The 19,029-nt window shown below is 37.3% G+C and overlaps 1 protein-coding gene across 1 annotated transcript in view; it reads right to left on the bottom strand.

Moving 5' to 3' along the window:
• Positions 1-3,667: 3,667 nt before the first annotated feature.
• The window catches only part of LOC149175490 (fanconi anemia group I-like protein), a 56,986-nt gene continuing 41,624 nt past the window's right edge, over positions 3,668-19,029 (bottom strand). The window contains exons 9-13 of the mRNA XM_089419692.1: positions 18,912-18,993; positions 17,798-18,807; positions 4,874-5,387; positions 4,595-4,785; positions 3,668-4,398 (exon numbers count right to left, since the gene is read on the bottom strand). Of these exons, the coding sequence (XP_089275818.1) occupies positions 3,958-4,398; positions 4,595-4,785; positions 4,874-5,387; positions 17,798-18,807; positions 18,912-18,993 (2,238 nt within the window). The 3' untranslated portion in view covers positions 3,668-3,957. The remainder of the gene's footprint in view (positions 4,399-4,594; positions 4,786-4,873; positions 5,388-17,797; positions 18,808-18,911; positions 18,994-19,029) is intronic.

Here is a 19,029-nt window from a genome sequence, read left to right as displayed (position 1 = left end):
AAACTAGGGCAGTCAACGCTGGTCAAACCAAAGGACAGATTGCCTCAATTTGCGTGCCAAAAATTGTGGCTTTCCTAGGAGAGGCAACCACACCAAAACCGCACTCCTAAAAAGTCAACGCTTGGTCAACACTGGTCAAAAAGTCTTGTTGCAGCGTCTGCGTCCTCCTGCGTCCTTCCTTGCCCTACTGTGTCCTCCTTCCCACGTGTGACCTTCTCTTGTGTGTAAACCCGATCAACCAAGGAGAGAAGAATGTGTGAGAGATGAGATGAGTGAATAATGCCTCAACCTCACTTGTATTTATATGATATGTTGAGCATGTGTGCCACACATTTAGCTACTAGCCAACCTTGACAATTTGTTAAGTAAATACAAATAAATTCGTATCTCCATCTGCTAATCCGTCTGATCGTCGGTACTAATCTTAGCCATCAAATGCACTACTGCTCGGCTCTGCTCTGCTCTACTGAACTATGAAGAAGAAATATCGAGGATGTATCATACCATCCTCCATTGACCCGAAGTCAGTCCCAGAGAGTGTCATACCATTCTCACTGATCCCAGATCAATGGAGGTCATCCTAGCATAGGGAGTATGGTAAATACAACAATGTGTCCATCAATAGTACTACTATGGTCCCTAACCCCATTTCCCTGCTCATTGATCAGATGAGAGGTAATTCCCATGAGTCTCAAATTGCATGGGTAGGATGCCTCGACAGGAAAACTAATCATCATGTCCCTAAGTCACCATGGGGTATCACAGGGGAAGGTTGAACCTTTCACCTTGTACATAGCGCACCACTAGGGGAGGGTGAGTCACCTTGTGGTCGCATGTCACTCCAAGAAGTACCCCAAGCCATGATAATTGATGGAAAACCCACAAGGGCGACATGCAACCACAGGGAAAACCCACAAAGTGAAAACCCAACCAATATTTCCTTATGAGAGAGAATTCAATTCATCAAAAATACATTAAAATATTCAAATACAAGATACCACATTTTTTTGACCTCAATTTACAGGTCAAACCAATGAAAAGAGAGAAAATAGTCACCACTGGTCAATGTCTCAATCTGCAACAGAAGGGCTAAATTTTGGCTTGTGGAAGCTCTGAAAAATCCAATCAAACCTTAGTCAAACAAAGCTCTAAAATTCTCGATCAAAGGACAAAGTTGGCCTACAGTCAATAACCCAAAAACAAGACAGGATCTCATTCAAACTAGGCCAACAAACCATTGAAGTATTCAACCTCCAAAATAGTCAAAGAACTCGGTCAAACAAAAGCAAACTTTCCCAAGTCAATGTTGGTCAAACAAAAGAATAGAAGCTAGTAAACGCATAATAGAAAATCTCCTTGACTCCTTCCCACATGTGAACTCCTTGTGATTTCAAATCGAATGGATGGATGATTGATGTGTCAAATGAGCTCCAACGAACTTGTATTTATGTGTCTCAAGAGGAAGCTTTTCATTATGTGGGATCGACTTGCATCCTTTAGGCCGAATTGGTCAATCATCAAAATATGAATTTTCTTCATTGATTTGCCAATGAAAATACCGACCATAACTACCAATTTTCAACAATGACATCCACAAGCAAGGCTCCAAGGCAAAAGTGCTCTACAAGATGTGTCCAACACACCTCTACACTGCTTAGGGGCTCCAATGCTCCTCCTAGGAAATGTGCTTCACTAGGTCCACTCTCCCTTCAATATTGTCCCAACTCAAGGATCCCCAAATCAACCCCAAGCCTCCATGCAAAGCATCCAAACTATTCATAGGCTCAACACCCTCCTTCAAACTGTCAAATGTTCCTCCATAGAAAGGCATTGTCCAAGCAAGCAACTTGGCCCATATGGCCAGCATGCATAATGTCACCACACTACCTAAAGATCTCCAATATCGTAAGGACTAATGTCATTCAAGCCCCCAATTAAAATCAGTCATCCACTAAGTAAGCCACATCTAATGTGCAAATCCATCACCAACAAACCAAGGGATAATCATACACCATGTTCCCAAATCTCATGAAGCACCCACAAGCATAGTGTAAACACTTTCAAAGTAACCATTAAAACTATTGTTAGGCATCATTTATGATCATGTTAGTGTGAAACAAATGGTGGTAGGAGTAGTTGGATTGAACCCATTCTTGTACTCAAACATAATCCAAATAGGGAACTGAGCCAAGAACAAAGCATTACAAGGAAACAATGAGACTCGAGGCATGCAAAGGATACAATCAAAAATATATATATTATTCCGATGTGCAACCTCTATTGTCAATCCAGGTAACACTACAAACTGAGCAAAGACCAAAGCATTATAATGAGACTCGAGGCATGCAAAGGATATGACCATAGAGCTAGATATCTCAGTCGTACAATAAACCATCACACCATCTAACTAATTTACAGTACGGGAATGGATATTTAAACAAGGAATGATAATTGATGGAGATGGTCTTATATGGTTGACCTCTTACACATTAAAGAAGGATGATCGTTGCTTTGTTTCCCAAAATCAAATCAGCTTGGGCATGTGTTGCCTTGGTTAGAATTGATTGCTAGTACATTCCTAGATTGACCTAATCAACTGTAATTGTCCAATTGGTCAATCAAATCAAATCTAAGATATGATATGTTGATGATGTAGATTGTTGAGATTGTCCCTGAAGTTGCTTTATCTAGTTACCGGTTGATCTATTAATAAGCTAGTGCCAATTATTTCAGTCATTGTTGCTAGAAGATTGGTCCATTGGAGATCAAAGAATAACTTCAAACGGTTTCAGTAGGACAAAGAACAAGTATGAGTTGTGCAAGAGGGTAGTGCATCAATTAAACAAATATATACATGCCCAAGCATCTTAGTCTATGTCAACTCAGCATTTATACAAAGCCTAAATGTCTTATTCTATGCCAATTCATCATATATACAAGCCCAAATGTTTCAACTATGTCAGTGCAATTGCACTGAAATATGGCATGCACCTTTAGAGGTTTGTTGCTTATTAACTTTGAAGAAATTCCAATTAGTGTATTAAAATTGGCTGAACCAGAACCAAAACAAGCCAATTTCGCTGGTTCAAACCTCCCACGCATCAAACCAGGCCTTGAACCAAACCAGAGACCAGTTCTGTCACAAACTGACCAATTCAGTATGGAACCAATCAAGTTGGTCAATTCAGCCAGTTTTAATAGGCCAGACCTGCAATGACCCATAGCATAGACTAAAATGGGGGAAAATAATTGAAAAAAAAAACACAGAAAACACCCTTTCCAATTTAAATTAGCGTACAAGAGGATAATATTTTTTATTAAATTTTGTGTATTTGTGTATTTTTTAGTAAGCCGGTTCAGAAACCAGTTGATTGCTAGATTCTGGTCCAATCTGACCCTCGACCAGTTCTACTTTCGGTTCTGACTTTTAAAACATAGAGTCCTATACACTAACTGAACACATCTCATGTTGACCATACTGACCTCATTTAGATGAATCATTATACATCACTTTAAATCCATTAAATGCTTTGGCAAATTTGGTGTCCCATGCCTGCTTTTTTATTGCTGTCTTGCACATATTAGGGTCAATCTCTCCATATTAAGTCTCCAGTAAATTGATGTAAAGGGTCAGGCTTACATTCTAGGAGAATTTATTTCTATCACCATATGGATACATACCCCTTTCATACATGGGGCATTGCATACCAAAACCTACCAATCCATCTATCCTCCAAACCAACTATTTTCTCTTGCAAGACCTCTTCAACCTAAGTTCTTGAGTTAGCATATGTCATTCGTAGCGCACTCCATTATCATCTAGTATGACAGGATCAAGTGAACTATGTATATATTGCTAAGAACTTTCCTTCAACTGCTACAAGTTTAATGTTGCACAAGGTCAGAACTAAATGCTTTTGTATTTCGTCTCTAAACGTAGAACCATCAAGGTGATGGTTATTCTTCATCAGAGTCCTGAACAATACTGGTAATCTTCCGCTTTCGTGCAATACTGATTTTCATCCCTGAGTCATTATCACTATCTGTCTTGCTTTCCTCTGCAACTACATTAGCTTCTAAAGGAACATCTTGAGATCCATCTGCTTCCTCCTTTTCAGATTCTTGTGATTCATTTACTGAAACTGCAGCATCTGATTGATTAGCTTCATCAGGCTGATTGCTGTCATCCTGCTTATTGTTTTTGCTTGTATCCAATATTTTAAAGTCCCTTGCAGTACTGCGTTTGGCATGTCTCATCAGGTTGACTTTAGTGACTTTGCTAAGCTGGATAAGATATTTTTCGTAATCTTCCATGTGGAAAATCAAATTTGGAATAATTTTAAATTCCCTTTTTATCTTGTTTACCACACCTTTTGCCTGTAAATTCTCTTGTTGGTCCTGCAGCCGGCGAAGAAAACATAATAACTTGAAAACTATTTTACAATAAGTCCAATGCTCACTTAAAAAATAAGTATACACGATATGAAAACAAAATTAAAAAAATGAAAACTGCATCTTCGAAAAGCAAATAGTCATCTTGGACAAAGTCTTTAATTGCATTGATGATGACAATTGCCCAAACATACATACATACCCTTTGCATTACAGCCATAAAGTTATAAAGAGGGGCTGTGAGCTTTCTGCAAGTCACTTCTGCAAGCAGTTGAAATTTACTGCTAGGCAGAGACTGCTTGTAGCCTTTAGGAGCAATGCATAGTTTTGTCATAGCGGCTAAGAGCTTATAAAGCCTCACAGCCACTCTCAAGAAATGATCTGCCGGAGAACCTGTGGCAAAACAAAAACAACAGATTTCATACTACTGAAAACTCAGAAATAATAAAGGAATAACGAAAATAAGGAACAGAGTTCTTACTATCAAGACTCATCTCTGTGAAGAGGGAAAGCATCCGCACTAGAGATTCTACTCTAGAATGCAATGTTTCTTCCAAAACTGATCTTGGAACATTTCCTTGTCTTGGCTTGTTGATGTCACCATCTAAAATCTCCACATTTCCAGCTAGAGGACAAACTTTTAGTTTTGAAATAAGCCAGTCCAAATCAACTAAAGTAGCCTCAGCAAGCTGCAGTAATACAGTAACAATACCACTTCTTGTTGAAGTATTTATAATGAAATACACATCTGATATATCTATGGCATCCCTTTCCTCTGACCCCGTAACCTTCAGCAATTCACAAGCCATTCCTTGGCCTATGGTGAGATCTAATGGTGGAATGCAAAAGTAGACTGCCAATGTGGCCAGAGCTCGAGCTGCCCCATTGTGCACTACCTTTGTGCTTCTGCAAGTAAGATCAGCCCAAGTGCCATGCACCTTTCTAAGATGTGAAGGCAGTTTGCCTCCCAAGAACAAGGCAGTGCCAGAAAGTACCTGAACAGAATCACAAGTATTAGTATTCTGATTACATCTTGATAACATCCAGTTACCAAATTGTAAACTTGGGAAAATGCAAAAAGCTTTCGGGTATCATATATGTATCCAACATAACATACCTCAAATACACCCAGGGAAAACTATTTTAAATTTTACTCAAACAAATTCGTTCGACAAAAAATTAAAATCCTAGTGAAGCAGATGCCCAGTTTCCAAAGGGTAACACATTTTATTTGGTAGATGCATTCAACAGGGAAATTTGTGAGGACTAGCAGAAAGTACTTTATTGAATTAACAGTGAAAATCAAAGCGTATTAGGTAGTTGGTAATCTCGCTTCAGCTGGAGTCCGGAGATTCTCTACACATGAGAGATGTATTGTTTGTACCAGGATTGATGAAGAAACTGCTCTCTATTTCAGCATTGGAGGATAGAGGTTACAGAGTTGCATTTGTAGATGGTCAGGTTCTTGTATGGCCTAAGGGCTCAAGCATAGACTCAGCAGGAGTGATTAGTGTTTGAGAGGGAGGACTGTACAAATTGCTAAGACGTCCAACCCAGGCATTGGTACATGACAGTATCAGTTTATGTGAGTTATGGCATCGGAGATTTGTTCACCTGCATTACAGGGCTTTGCCAGCATTGAGGAGGATGGTTACAGGTCTTCCAGAGCTCCGAGTAGAGCATGAGGGTGTTTGCAGGGGTTGTGCACTTGGCAAGAATGCCAAGGGATATTTTCTGAGCAGTGATAGTAGGTCCAAGGGGATCTTGGATCTAGTACAGTCAGATTTATGTAGACCAATGACAGGTCATAGTCCATCTTTGGGCAGTTTCATGTATTATGTGACATTCATTGATGATTTCTCCAGGAAGACATGGATCTACTTCATGAAGACAAAGGATGAGGTCTTCAGCAAGTTCCAGGAGTTCAGGGCTCAGGTAGAGAACATGACAGGAAGGAAGATCAAAGTTTTGAGGTCAGATAATGGAGGGAAGTATATACTTCCAAGGACTTCAGTGATTTCTGCAAGGAAGCAACGAACAAAAGGTGTTGGAAAATATAACTAGGTTCGGTCTTCATCATTGTACTTGAGTCAAAATGTAATTTATTTGTCAAAAGAAAGTGAAAAGAATTTTTAATATTAAATTGAATTGACTTATTAAAGCATGGGTTTCATGCTTGGGTCAATTACAGGTCAAGCCTCCATTGTAGTTTTTAGGTTATTGTCAAAGTCATTTATTGTGTGGTCAAGGACTCCTCCATCGAGTCATCCTCTTCAGCAAAAGTCATCACTTGGCCTTTTCATCAAAGTCTTCAAGTTGGCTTCCCTCTATATATTCATGTCAGCCTAATATAAGGATGCATCCCTTCATATAGTCATGCCAGCCTAATTTCAAGGAGAAACAACTATATAAAGGAGTATGGACTTCGCATAAAGGATAGACAAGAAATTTTCGGTAATACTACTGGATAGGAGTTCAGATACATCACAGAGATATCACAGCAAAGAAGATTTCGTATAAATCTCAGAGGAAAAGTCTCGGTGCTATCTCACAGATCTCGGTGCTATCTCAAGAACAAAGTCTTGGTGAAATCTCAGGAAGAAGGTGTCGGTGCATTCCCGGGAGAACATTTCGGTGCCATCACAGTAAAGGTTTCGGTGTCTCCACAGAGAAAAGATCTCAGTAATGATGAGGTTTCGGTGAAAAAACAGTGAGGAGATCTTGGTGTCATGACAGTGATAAGGATGATGTCTCGGTGCAAATACAATGACAAGTATTCAATGCAATCACAGTGAAAGAAGGATGACTTGATGGAGGGAGTCTAGACTAGTTTGGAAAGGTCATGGTCATCTTATCTTGAATCTAATGAAGGAAGAATTTTGTGATTGGGTTTTCCCCTCGAAGAAGTTTTGCCCTGGCAGCATGCCTATAACTTGTATTCTCTTTTATTTGTTGCTTGGCATTAATCTTGATGATAAGAAAAGATAACTAAGAGATCAAATACTAATAATAAAAATATCACAAGTTAATGTCATTAAGAGGAAAATCGTTTTAACTGCCACCTATATGGATTTTCCAACATGGGATCAGAGCTATGGTCAAAGTCAAAGGCAGTTTTTACATCTTTGAAGCTCTCTCAGTAAGAAGGTCAAAGGCATTTTGTGAAGGGTCTGTATTAGTATTTCGATGAAGGCATAGTTTGATAAAATATTACTTCACTATATGGTTTCGATGCTACCACTATGATAGGGTCTCGGTACAATGACAAGATCTCAGAGACTACAATTCGGTGCTATGATTGACTACAATTCAGTGTTATGATAAACTACAGCTCGATGCTATGCCAACCACACAGATTTGGTGCTCCCACAGTTCAGTACTACTACAATTTCGATGCCACTACAATGGTTATATTTCAACAATGAAGGAAGCTCAGATTGATTGTTGATATGATAAACCTCAGAACTATCACAGTTTTCGAGCTATTACAATGAAGACGTTTTTGGTGCTAATGCAGTTCGGTAATGTTACAGTGGGTCTATCTTGGTGCTACCACTACTTTGGACAAACATCACTTTGGAGAGCTCTTATGACGCAGCTGATATTTTTCTTGGATTCCTCTTTCCGAGAGGTGTAGGATTGATCTAAAGATCATCCCATTCTGACATGTACAAATGAAGTTATGAATTTATTTTGATTATGGACAAATTGTCAAGGTTAGCCAGCCATCAAATTAGCCTCCTCCAGCATTCAACGTTGCATATAAATACAAGGTGCCTCCTCCTCATTTTGGCAACTCATCTCATTCATCTCTCTCTCTCATCTTGATTGGGTATGGATTTCTGGGCCTCTCTCTCTCTCCACATGTACAAATGGAAGACTGGTTTTTCTAGCTGCTGTGTTGACCAGATTTGACCAAAATTTCAAAGGCTGACGTTGACCAGCATTGACCCTATTTGACTGTGGTTTTGTGAGGGAGGCTTATGTTTGGGCAAGCCACAATTCTGGGCACAAAAACTGAGGTTGTTTGACCCCAGTGTTGACCAGCATTAACTACCCTAGTTCTGGTTGCTGTGTTGACTTTTGTTGACTAGGTTTGACTGGTTATTTTCGGACTGTTTTGGGCTGCATTATCTTGTTGTTGGAGGCCGAGTTTACCAAGGTTCACCAAGTTGTTTTGGAGGTCTATTTCAGCCCTATTGACCAGCGTTGACTTTCTGATTTTAAGGCTTCATGTTTCTGTTGTTTTGACTGATCAGATTGGGCAAGTGAATATTGTAAATTGTACTCTCTCTCTCTGCTGAACTTTTGAAGAATTACAAGAAGAATTGATCAAGAGTTTCCCCTCATTGGGGTTTGTCCCTGGCTGGTGCCATATCTTGCTTCCTCTTGTGTTGCCTTGTCTTCTATTGTTATTGTTTATGTTCTATCTACATTTTACTATCAGATGATGTGATTGCTGAACTGGATATTGATATTGGGCTAATAAAGAAATTGAAGTAAAATTTCTCAAGCATAGAACATACCATTGTTATCATAAAATTAACATGGTATTAGAGCTGAGGTGAAGACAAAGCTCAAGCAAGAGTGAAGAGCAATCACTAAGAGGAGCAATCATTGATCAAGAACAAGTCTCAATGGCCTCCACATCCTACTTCAAGTCTGATGATAAGCTTCATGATAAGTTTGATTATCATGCATGGAAGATGTCTCTTGATTTGACTTTAGAAGAGCAAGATGTCATGGATTATGTGCAGGGAAAAATTCTGGAACCTCCTTCAAATGCACTGGCTGCTGCTAAGACAAAGTACAAGAAGGGTGAAGTCAAAGCCAAGAACATCATTAGGGATTCTATTCATAAGCACTTAGTTGCTTACATCTCCGATTTGAATACATCAAAGGAAATATATGACAAGTTGGTTGGCATGTTCAAATCTAGCAATGCAAATCAAATTCTTTTCCTCAAGAAAAAGCAGAAGGATATAAAGAAGGGAAAAGATGAAGATATTCAATCCTACTTCATGAGGATTATTGAGATCAAAAATGATCTTCTTTCTATTGGAGACGCTATTGCTAATAGGGAGCTTACCCTCATTGCCCTTGGAGGACTCCCTCGAGAATGGCACATGTTCAACACTATTATTTTTAATAATGACAGTATTCCAGGTTTTGAAGAACTGTTGACTAGATGCTCTCAAGAAGAAACAAGGATGATGGAATTGGAGATGCCTTCGAATAGGAATAATCCTACCACATTCTCTGCTCATGCCAAGAGGAAGAACAATGCAGGTTCAAAGATGCAATGTCAAGGAAGGTCGAGTTTCAAAAATGGAAGGAAGGGAAGATGCTTCATTTGCAACAAGTTTGGTCACTATGCTAGGGAGTGTCCTAATAGAAGGGATACACCTCATGATGATGACAACCACAACAACAAAAATTTTAGGGGCAACAACAATCAAAGGAATGGCAGACTCAACAACCAAGGAAAAAGGAATGCTCCCGCTTCTCATCAAGGAAATGGTCGCCCTCCCAAAAGATCAAGAAACACCAAGTATGATGAATCTAATGTTGTTGATAACAAGCAAAAATAATTCTATCTTATATCTGCCCTTTCTACTGCATCTCCTCTAGACACTTTCAGAAATTGGTTGATTGATAGTGGTGCCTCAAGGCACTTCACCGGGTATAAGGAAGCTCTTTCAAATCTGATTGAAAGGGATACAAATTTAGAAATTATCCTTGGATACAATGCCACATATCCCGTGAAGGGAGCTGGGACTCAAGGTAATACCATTCATCTACAAGAGGTACTATATGTACCCGATCTAAAGAAGAACCTGGTATCTATCTCGGCAATGGATGACAAAGGATTCAAGGTGGCTTTCATTGATGGAAAGGTACGTGTGTGGAGTAAAAAATTCAAAGAAGCATTTACTCTTGGATTCAGGGTTGACAGTTTATATCAAGTTGGAGGAAGTCCACTGGAAGCCATGTCTTGCGACACATCTCTTCAATCCGAACTATGGCACCGGAGGTTTGCTCGTCTTTACTATAAGGCTCTACCCGCTGCAAGGAAGATGGTTACAGGTATGCCTGAATTCAAAATAGAGCATGAAGATTGATGTCAGGGGTGTGTCGAGGGAAAACATACAAGGGGACCATTCCCCTCAAGTGATAGTAAGACCGCAGACATTTTGCAATTGGTTCATTCTGATCTATCTGATATGTTTCCTGTGACATCATTAGGAGGATTTTTATATTATGTTGTCTTTGTGGATGACTTCTCTCACAATACTTGGATATATTTCTTGAAGAAGAAGGACGAAATATTCTCATGGTTTCGTGCCTTCAAAGCCTTGGTGGAAAATCAAACAGGGAAGAAGATCAAGATATTGAGGACCGATAATGGAACCAAGTATGAGTCAAATGAATTCAATGACTATTGCAGGGAAGTTGGCATTAAGAGGGAGACTAATATTGCATATACTCTTGAGCAATATGGTGTCATGCTCCATGATCAAGGACTTCCAAAGTTCTTATGGGGAGAAGCTTCCAACACTACTGTGTACATTCAAAATCGATGCCCTCATCAAGCATTGGACTCCAAAACTCTCGAAGAAGTTTTCACCGGTAAGAAACCTGATGTTTCTCATTTTAGAATTTTTGGTAGTCCCGTATACTTTCATGTGCCGAAAGAAAAGAGAAGTAAATTGGAGGCATCTAGGAAGAAAGGAACTTTTGTGGGCTACAGTGAAACTTCTAAGGCATATAGAATCTATGTGCCTGGTCAAAGAGAAGTAGAGTTGAGTCATGATGTCACCTTCGATGAGGATGTTGCCCTAAGGAAGATTAGCAACCTTCCTATTCCAAGGAAGGACAAAGAAGCAGATGCAGGAAATCAGGGAGATTCGTAGGATGAGCCGATGCCCGATGTTGAAGAACCGATGGATCCCATTGATCCTCCTCCTCATGAGCCCTCCTCCTCCAAAAGGAGACCCTCATGGCTGAGGGAAACTCTCGAAGATGCCAAGAGACATGTTGCACCAAGGGGGACATTTCGTGAAAGCAAGAAGCCTAATAGGTACCAAGGGTACTTAACTGCTATGAGCACCATTATTCAATCTGAACCTTGCTCATTCGAAGAAGTTGTGAAGCAACAAGTATGGAAGGATGCTATGAACGAAGAGTATGAGTCAATTATGAAGAATGATGTCTGGGATGTGGTCCCTAGACCCCAGGACAAATTTGTTGTCACCTCTAAATGGCTCTACAAGATCAAGCATGGTGTTGATGGAAGTGTTGAGAAGTTCAAGGCCAGATTTGTTGCTCGAGGCTTCTCTCAAAAGGAAGGTGTAGATTATGATGAGATATTTGCACTCGTTGCTCGCTACACCAGCATTTGTTTGATTATAGCCCTTGCAGCCTCGCAAGGATAGAATCTACACCAGATGGATGACAAGACTGCCTTCTTGCATGGTTCACTTAAGGAGGAATTCTATGTGGAACAACCTGAGGGGTTTGAAGTTCAAGATCATCAGACACATGTATACAGGTTGAAGAAAGCCCTCTATGAGTTGAAGAAAGCACCCCAGGCTTGGTATGCGAGGATCGATAGCTGTCTGATGAAGCTACCATTTACAAGAAGTGAAGCTGATCTGAACCTTTAAAAACCTTCAGAAAAATTTCAAAAGTTAACTGAGGCCAAACCCATGAAAAATTTAAATTCATGCCAAAATCTATGTCAAGACCCTCAATAAAGCTCTGTAAAATACCTACAGAAACAATATGATTAGAAACAGGGCCTAAAAAATAATTATTTCGGGGATCTATGCCTCAATTCCTTCAAAAAAAAAATCGACCCAATAGTTAAAGGGGCCTCCAGACTTGCAGCAAGAGTATCTAGGGATTTTATGGATGCGGCTAGGTCAGTGAGATCCAACCAAACTTGTGGCTGATTTAGACGGCTCCTTTTGGGCCTGTTGTTGCTTCCTCAATGTTAAACACTGATCTCTGACAAAGGACCTGCAAAACAAAGCATTTCCAAACCCTGCACCTTCTCTATACCTGGAAAACAAGACCGCCATTCGAATATATATAATGAGATATGGACATAAAGATTATGAGAATGTCTTTGCAAAATTGAAAATAAAATGTTTCAAATAATATTATTTACAAGGTTTAAATGAAATATATTTCAAATATTATATTCACAGATAAAATATTTCAAATATTTACCAATTTTTACAAGTTTTAAAAACAAAACAAAAAAAACAAAAAACTAAGAAATTATATATACAAGAAGGAATTTTAAAAATGTAATGGGTTAGTATATATAGATACAAATTAAAGAAACTCTAAATTTTAAAAATGCAATGGGTTAGTATATATAGATACAAATAAAGTCTTTTCAAGTTTTGAATGTGGGATAAAAAGTGAAAAAATAAAAACTTTAAAAATTATAATTTAAATCTAATTTTAAAAAAAATAAACTACAAAAGTAAAACGTAAGTAACTTGACTGTAACAAATAAAATATATATAAATAATGTAAAATAATGTAAATGATAATAAGCATAAATAATTATTAGTTAACTAGTAATTTGGCTGAAGAGGCATGTCTAAATGAGACATGACTCTTCATGAAGAGACACTCGTGTGATATACAAGCAAGCCTCTCGTTCTCATTTGTAAATTCATTATCATTCTTATTCTTATTCACATATTTAATATAATATTTATATCCTCAATGGATAATTTCACATTCCAAGTCTTCTGGAGTAATTAATCTGTAGAAGGAACTTTGTTCGCTTCATTACAAAGTTCCTCTGATACCAAATGAAGCGAACAAAGTTCCTTCTACAGATTAATTACTCCAGAAGACTTGGAATATGAAATTATCCATTGAGGATATAAATATTATATTAAATATGTGAATAAGAATAAGAATGATAATGAATTTACAAATGAGAACGAGAGGCTTGCTTATATATCACGCAAGTGTCTCTTCATGAAGAGTCATGTCTCATTTAGACATGCCTCTTCAGCCTAATTACTAGTTAACTAATAATTATTTATGCTTATTATCATTTACATTATTTTACATTATTTATATATATTTTATTTGTTACATTGCCTCCTTCCTCAAAAAGCTTTGTCCTCAAAGCTTGTCGATGAAAAAGGCTTGATCTCTTTTTCGGCTTCGAATGTCTTTCTCTCTCGGGATAGTCATCCTCGTCGATACAAGTTGATATGATCTTCTTAGTGACAAACAGAATTGTCGCACTGAGAAGGGATCAGACCATCCCAGATTAATCTTCTGTGGAATATTCCGATCACTGGAATTTTGTAACGACTTGTTAGCATAAGACTGGAGTGAGATTACATCACTATTATCTGGAACATCAGTTTGTTGTTTCTGGTCTGAATGGTACCGATACGTAGCATGGTTGATTGGTCTACTCTCGTGATTCGGATGTCGATATGGAGTTTTTAGATTTTCTTCTGGCGAAGATGTTGTTGAATTGGTTATGGAACATTCACTTGGGATGTCCATTGTCTGAACTGCAACATCTAAGTGTGTCGTTTCTTCAACTGACTTGTCTTCTTGAGTTGTCATATTCACTGGATCGGTATTTGTTCCCTTATTTTCAACTTGGACTGTTACGACTGGAGATTTCGATGCTTCTTCTTGAGTGAATTGTTCCAACTTATCTTTTAATGCTTTCTTATCATCCTTAAGCTTCTTAATTTGAGTGAGTAGACTTTGATTATGGTTTTTTAGTCGTAAAAGTTCTTTGATTTCTGATTTATCAACCTTATTTTCAATGTTTTGAATTTTAAGATTTTCATCTTTTAGATCTTTGATTTGTTCTAATAAATTTTTATTAAGGTTCTTTAAATGCAAAGTTTCCTCTTCTTGTTCTGATAAGTGCTTCTTGAGTTCTTTCTTTGTGACCTTAGTCTTCTTCACTTGCGCAAGTAATCTTTCGACGTGGTCCTTGAGACGAGAATTTTCTTCGTCCTTTTCCATTATTTCTTTGTGATGCATATCCACAAATTCAGCATATTGTCGCTTAAGTATTGTGATTTCTTGTTTTACCTCTCTTTGGAATTGTTTTTGTTCATTACTTAGAAATTCCATTTTTTTCACTTTTTTTATCTCCCCCCTTTTTTAATTGATTTAATAATCCTTTTAAGTATATATAAAATTTATATTAAATTAATATATATACTATATATCTCACCTCTTTTGACTTGAATGTGGCACTTCCCGACTTTTGAATTTGGACTTTGTATATTATTTTTTTTTAATATTATAAATTTTTATGATGTCACCACACTTAATAAATATAAAGGTCACGTCTTTTCATATGACAAGGTCACGATGTTCACCAAACTTTTTAAGTAAAAAGTAAAACTTACCTTTCACATAAAGAGATTTTGTATCCCTTTTGTTTTATCTTTTACTTTTAAAATACCATGGGCAATTACCATGGGTTGTTTCTAAAACCATGGGCTTCTCCATGTAAAAAGTTTTAAATATCACTTGGTATGAGATTTTGTATCCCTTTTGTTTTTTCTTTTACTTTTAAAATACCATGGGCAATTACCATGGGTTGTTTCTAAAACCACGGGCTTCTACCAGGTGATTTTAATTTATTTATTTTTTTTAATTTGATTTTTTTATGTTCTTTTATTTTTATTTTTTTACTTTTTCTTCTTCTTCTTCTTCTTTTTTTAATTTATTTACTTATATTTTTTTTTGGTTAATTTTTTTTATGGCCAAAGGTCAACTAGCGAATTGGAGACCCTCCAACTAGCGAATTTTCTTTTAATTTTAATTTTAATGGCCAAAGGCCTAGAAAAACGGAGAAAAGGAGAAACTCCCAAATTCTGAGCAAAATGCTTCAATTGTACAGCAACACGGTTGACGAATTTCGATAGCCAAGGACCTGGATTGGAGAACGAGCTTTGTGCACCGCTAGAGGACCGAACTCCTCTGATACCAAATGAAGTGAACAAAGTTCTTTCTACAGATTAATTACTCCAAAAGACTTGGAATATGAAATTATCCATTGAGGATATAAATATTATATTAAATATGTGAATAATAATAAGAATGAAAATGAATTTACAAATGAGAACGAGAGGCTTGCTTATATATCACGCAAGTGTCTCTTCATGAAGAGTCATGTCTCATTTAGACATGCCTCTTCAGCCTAATTACTAGTTAACTAATAATTATTTATGTTTGTTATCATTTACATTATTTTATATTACTTATATATATTTTATTTGTTACACTGACATGGGGATTTGGGATTCGTAGGATATGGGGATTCGAGTGTCGGATTCGGACACATTGACCCCCTCGAACAGCACACGTAGGATTTGTTATATATTATTTTATTATAAAAAGTATATATATATATATATATATATATATATATATATATATATATATATATATATATATATATTAAAAATTAGATATTTCTTACACAAATTCTCATTAATGATACAAATTCATTGATTTCAAACATAGATCTTCATCTAGATGTTAGTTTTACTGTTTACAAAGTTAGTAACATTATAGCATGCATAGTACATACAGAATTCAAATACATGTCACATAATACAAGGGCTATGATTCATAAAATCGGGAAACGATGTGTCCTAATAGGACACGACCGGGATTCAATCATGTCCCGTTAGGACACGTTGTGTCCCATTTTTGGATTCGAATTCCCATCGAATCATGTCGGATTCGTGGGATTCGGACACATGGCCTGTTTTGGACGAATCCGGTTTCGGAGAGTAAAACTTAAATCAAATAAATATTTACACTTTTGAAATCTAAAAAATATTTACAAGTATGCTAAAAATCTCAAAACTAAAAATTTAAAACAAAATCCAAAACCTCAAAAGTTGGAAAATCAAAATTATTCTACGAAGATTTTAGATCTATACAAAATATCTACATATCTATGCACAAGAGTTGTGGATCTGTCAGATCTGAGGAGTATGAGTCCAACTCCGCTCCCAGATCTGAAGATCTAAGGCTCTTACTAGCCAGATCTATCAATTTTTCCACAAAATATTTAAAAGATTTTGGTTTTTTAGAGAGGTACTAGCCCAAAAACTTCATGCATAAAAATTTAATCTTTAGATAAATCTTGAAGTTAGTATGAGGTAGGCTCTTCAAAAAATATATGTTGAGAGTTGGCTGGTCCAACCGAGGACTATCCCCAAACACTCAATGAAAACCTTAGAGATCTTCTGCAAACACTAGATCAACCATCAAACCAAGTAGAGAAATAGAATAACAATAAAATTCTGAAGAAATAGAGATACCTGCTAATTCAATCAAAATTAAAAATGTTACCCTAGATCCAACAAACTGAATAAGATACCTGTATTCAGATTATTCTAAGAGAGCTATTGATTTGCGATTTTCAAATAATATTTGCAAAAATTAAAACGATGTTACCATAGATTCATGAAGAAGAACACAACTGCAATAGTAAATTGAAATTACTCAAAAATAGTAGAGTAACATGTCAAAGACTCAGTCTGAGGTCATAAATATCTAGAGTAGAGAAAAACTTGAAAATAACAATGGACAATGAAGACTAAAAATAAAATGAGCATCATGGAGTCAATCTCATTGACTGGTCCTCTACATCCATCTGCTGCATGAAGTTCAAACTTGCATGTGAAATGTGAGATAGATACAGATTTTACTCTTTAAAAGCCTCTACGCCTTTTTGAATTTTTGTATTTTTTTTAAGAGTTATAGGCAACAAGTCAAGGATTTGAGGGGGGAGCACAGTGGGGTGTGCCCAGGTGTCCCTTTTTCAGGGGAGAGGGGGTGCCCAACTGTCCCTCTTTTCTAGGGGGATGCCCAGAAGTCCCCCTTTTCAGAAAAGATACTTCACACACTCGAGAAACATTTCATTGTGTGTTCCCAGCACTTTTCAAAAAGGGGGCGATGGGGAAACATTTCCCCAGGTACTCCCAAGTCCCCACAATATGGGAAACAGGGGGTGGATGGGGGGCAACCCTGGGAAATACATCCCTATGGAACACAGGTTGTTCATGCTAATATGCTACATTTCTATGCTAACTTCTTATAATATAGATAACAAGGAGAAGTATAAAACATGCACAGATATACTGCCCTGCTGTTTGATCAAGACGTAAAATAATATAGTAGCTCCAACTATATTAGGAAAACAACTACTAAACTAAAATATAGTAGCTCCAATCAAGATTTTTTGATATACAAAACTTTAACATGAAAGTGCACAAGCAATTATTTAAACTCTAATTCTAAAAATATCTGCAGAAACCAAACTTGCACACTCTATGAACTAATCTAGCTTCAAATTCTGGAAATATGTTACCTCGAACTCTCGAAAATGTGTCTGCAAAAGAAACTCTACCAAAAGTGGTCTGATTTTTTTCCACAAAAACAGATGTATCAACCTATTTTCTGGGCTTTCACTTTCATTTTCATCAATGTCTTCCATCGCAATATCCATGTCATCTACAGCTTCTTCCTCACTGCTTGAAACAGATAGCATTTCCTCAAGTACATCAGACAAACATTTTTTTGTATAACTCAACTTGCATAACATATCCATACAAAGAACTGCTGTGTGGATCAATCCCTCTCCTGCTTCATCAGATCCCTTCTTGTTCCTGTTTTCCTTGTTCCTTGTTTTCTCCTGTGTTGAAACTGAGCTTGAAGTTGATTTTAATAAACTCATTAATTGCACCAGTGGACCTCCCAGAACTTTAATGTCACCAAAAACAAGAGCCATGAATGGATCTTGAGATTCCCCTTCCATCAGTGACTCAGTAGAAAATGCTTTCAGATGACGCAAACATGTTTTCAATGCAAATGATGCAAGCTTGAAGTGATGTATGGTTTGCTTCCGAGATGTTCCTTGGCTACGATGTTGGGAAGTTGGCTGGCTGGAAGATATGTCAGTGCTAAATAACGTCAATGAAGCCCCTAAGAGGTAAGCAATGTTTGAAGTCATTAAGAAAGGGATTTTCTCTTGAGTTGAACTTGGTGGAGCTGCAATTGAACCATGTTTCAAACTGAGGTTGGAATGAGTTCCGGCTTCTTGAGTCTGTCCCTTGGAATCTGAAGGAGGTTTCGTAGAACCTTTTCGAGGCCCTCCTTGCTTTCTAAGTGCAGACTGCTCTAGAGAACCATACAAATCAAGAAGTGCTCTAAATTCATTTTTAGTGCCTACATGGTTTCCATCAGTTGCATTTTTCATATCTGATACTGCAGCATTCATTAATACTTCCAAAATCCCCAAAAAAACACGAGCCTGCTCAACATTCTTTTCTCCTTCTGGAGTTTCCAGACTGAAATTCTGGGTCTTATCTAAACTGTACTCTGCAACAGGAAAAATGATTACATGGTCAAAACCCCACATGACTCATAATTTGGAAGAAATCTATGCAAAAATTATCAAAATAATCAGGTATTGCAACATGCACCTTCCAATTTGCAACTTCGTAAGCTTTTTCTTAGGTTTATAAAAGCATTTGCAAATGATTCTCCAGCTGGAAAGCCACCAACCTGTAATTCTAAAGGGAATGTTAAATGCAGCTGTCC

This window comes from Pinus tabuliformis, chromosome 4_1 (assembly GCF_031772625.1).
Source record: "Pinus tabuliformis cultivar Carrire ecotype Pingquan chromosome 4_1, CPIR1, whole genome shotgun sequence".
Taxonomy (NCBI): Eukaryota; Viridiplantae; Streptophyta; class Pinopsida; order Pinales; family Pinaceae; genus Pinus; species Pinus tabuliformis.
This window is presented reverse-complemented; position numbering and strand designations above follow the sequence as displayed.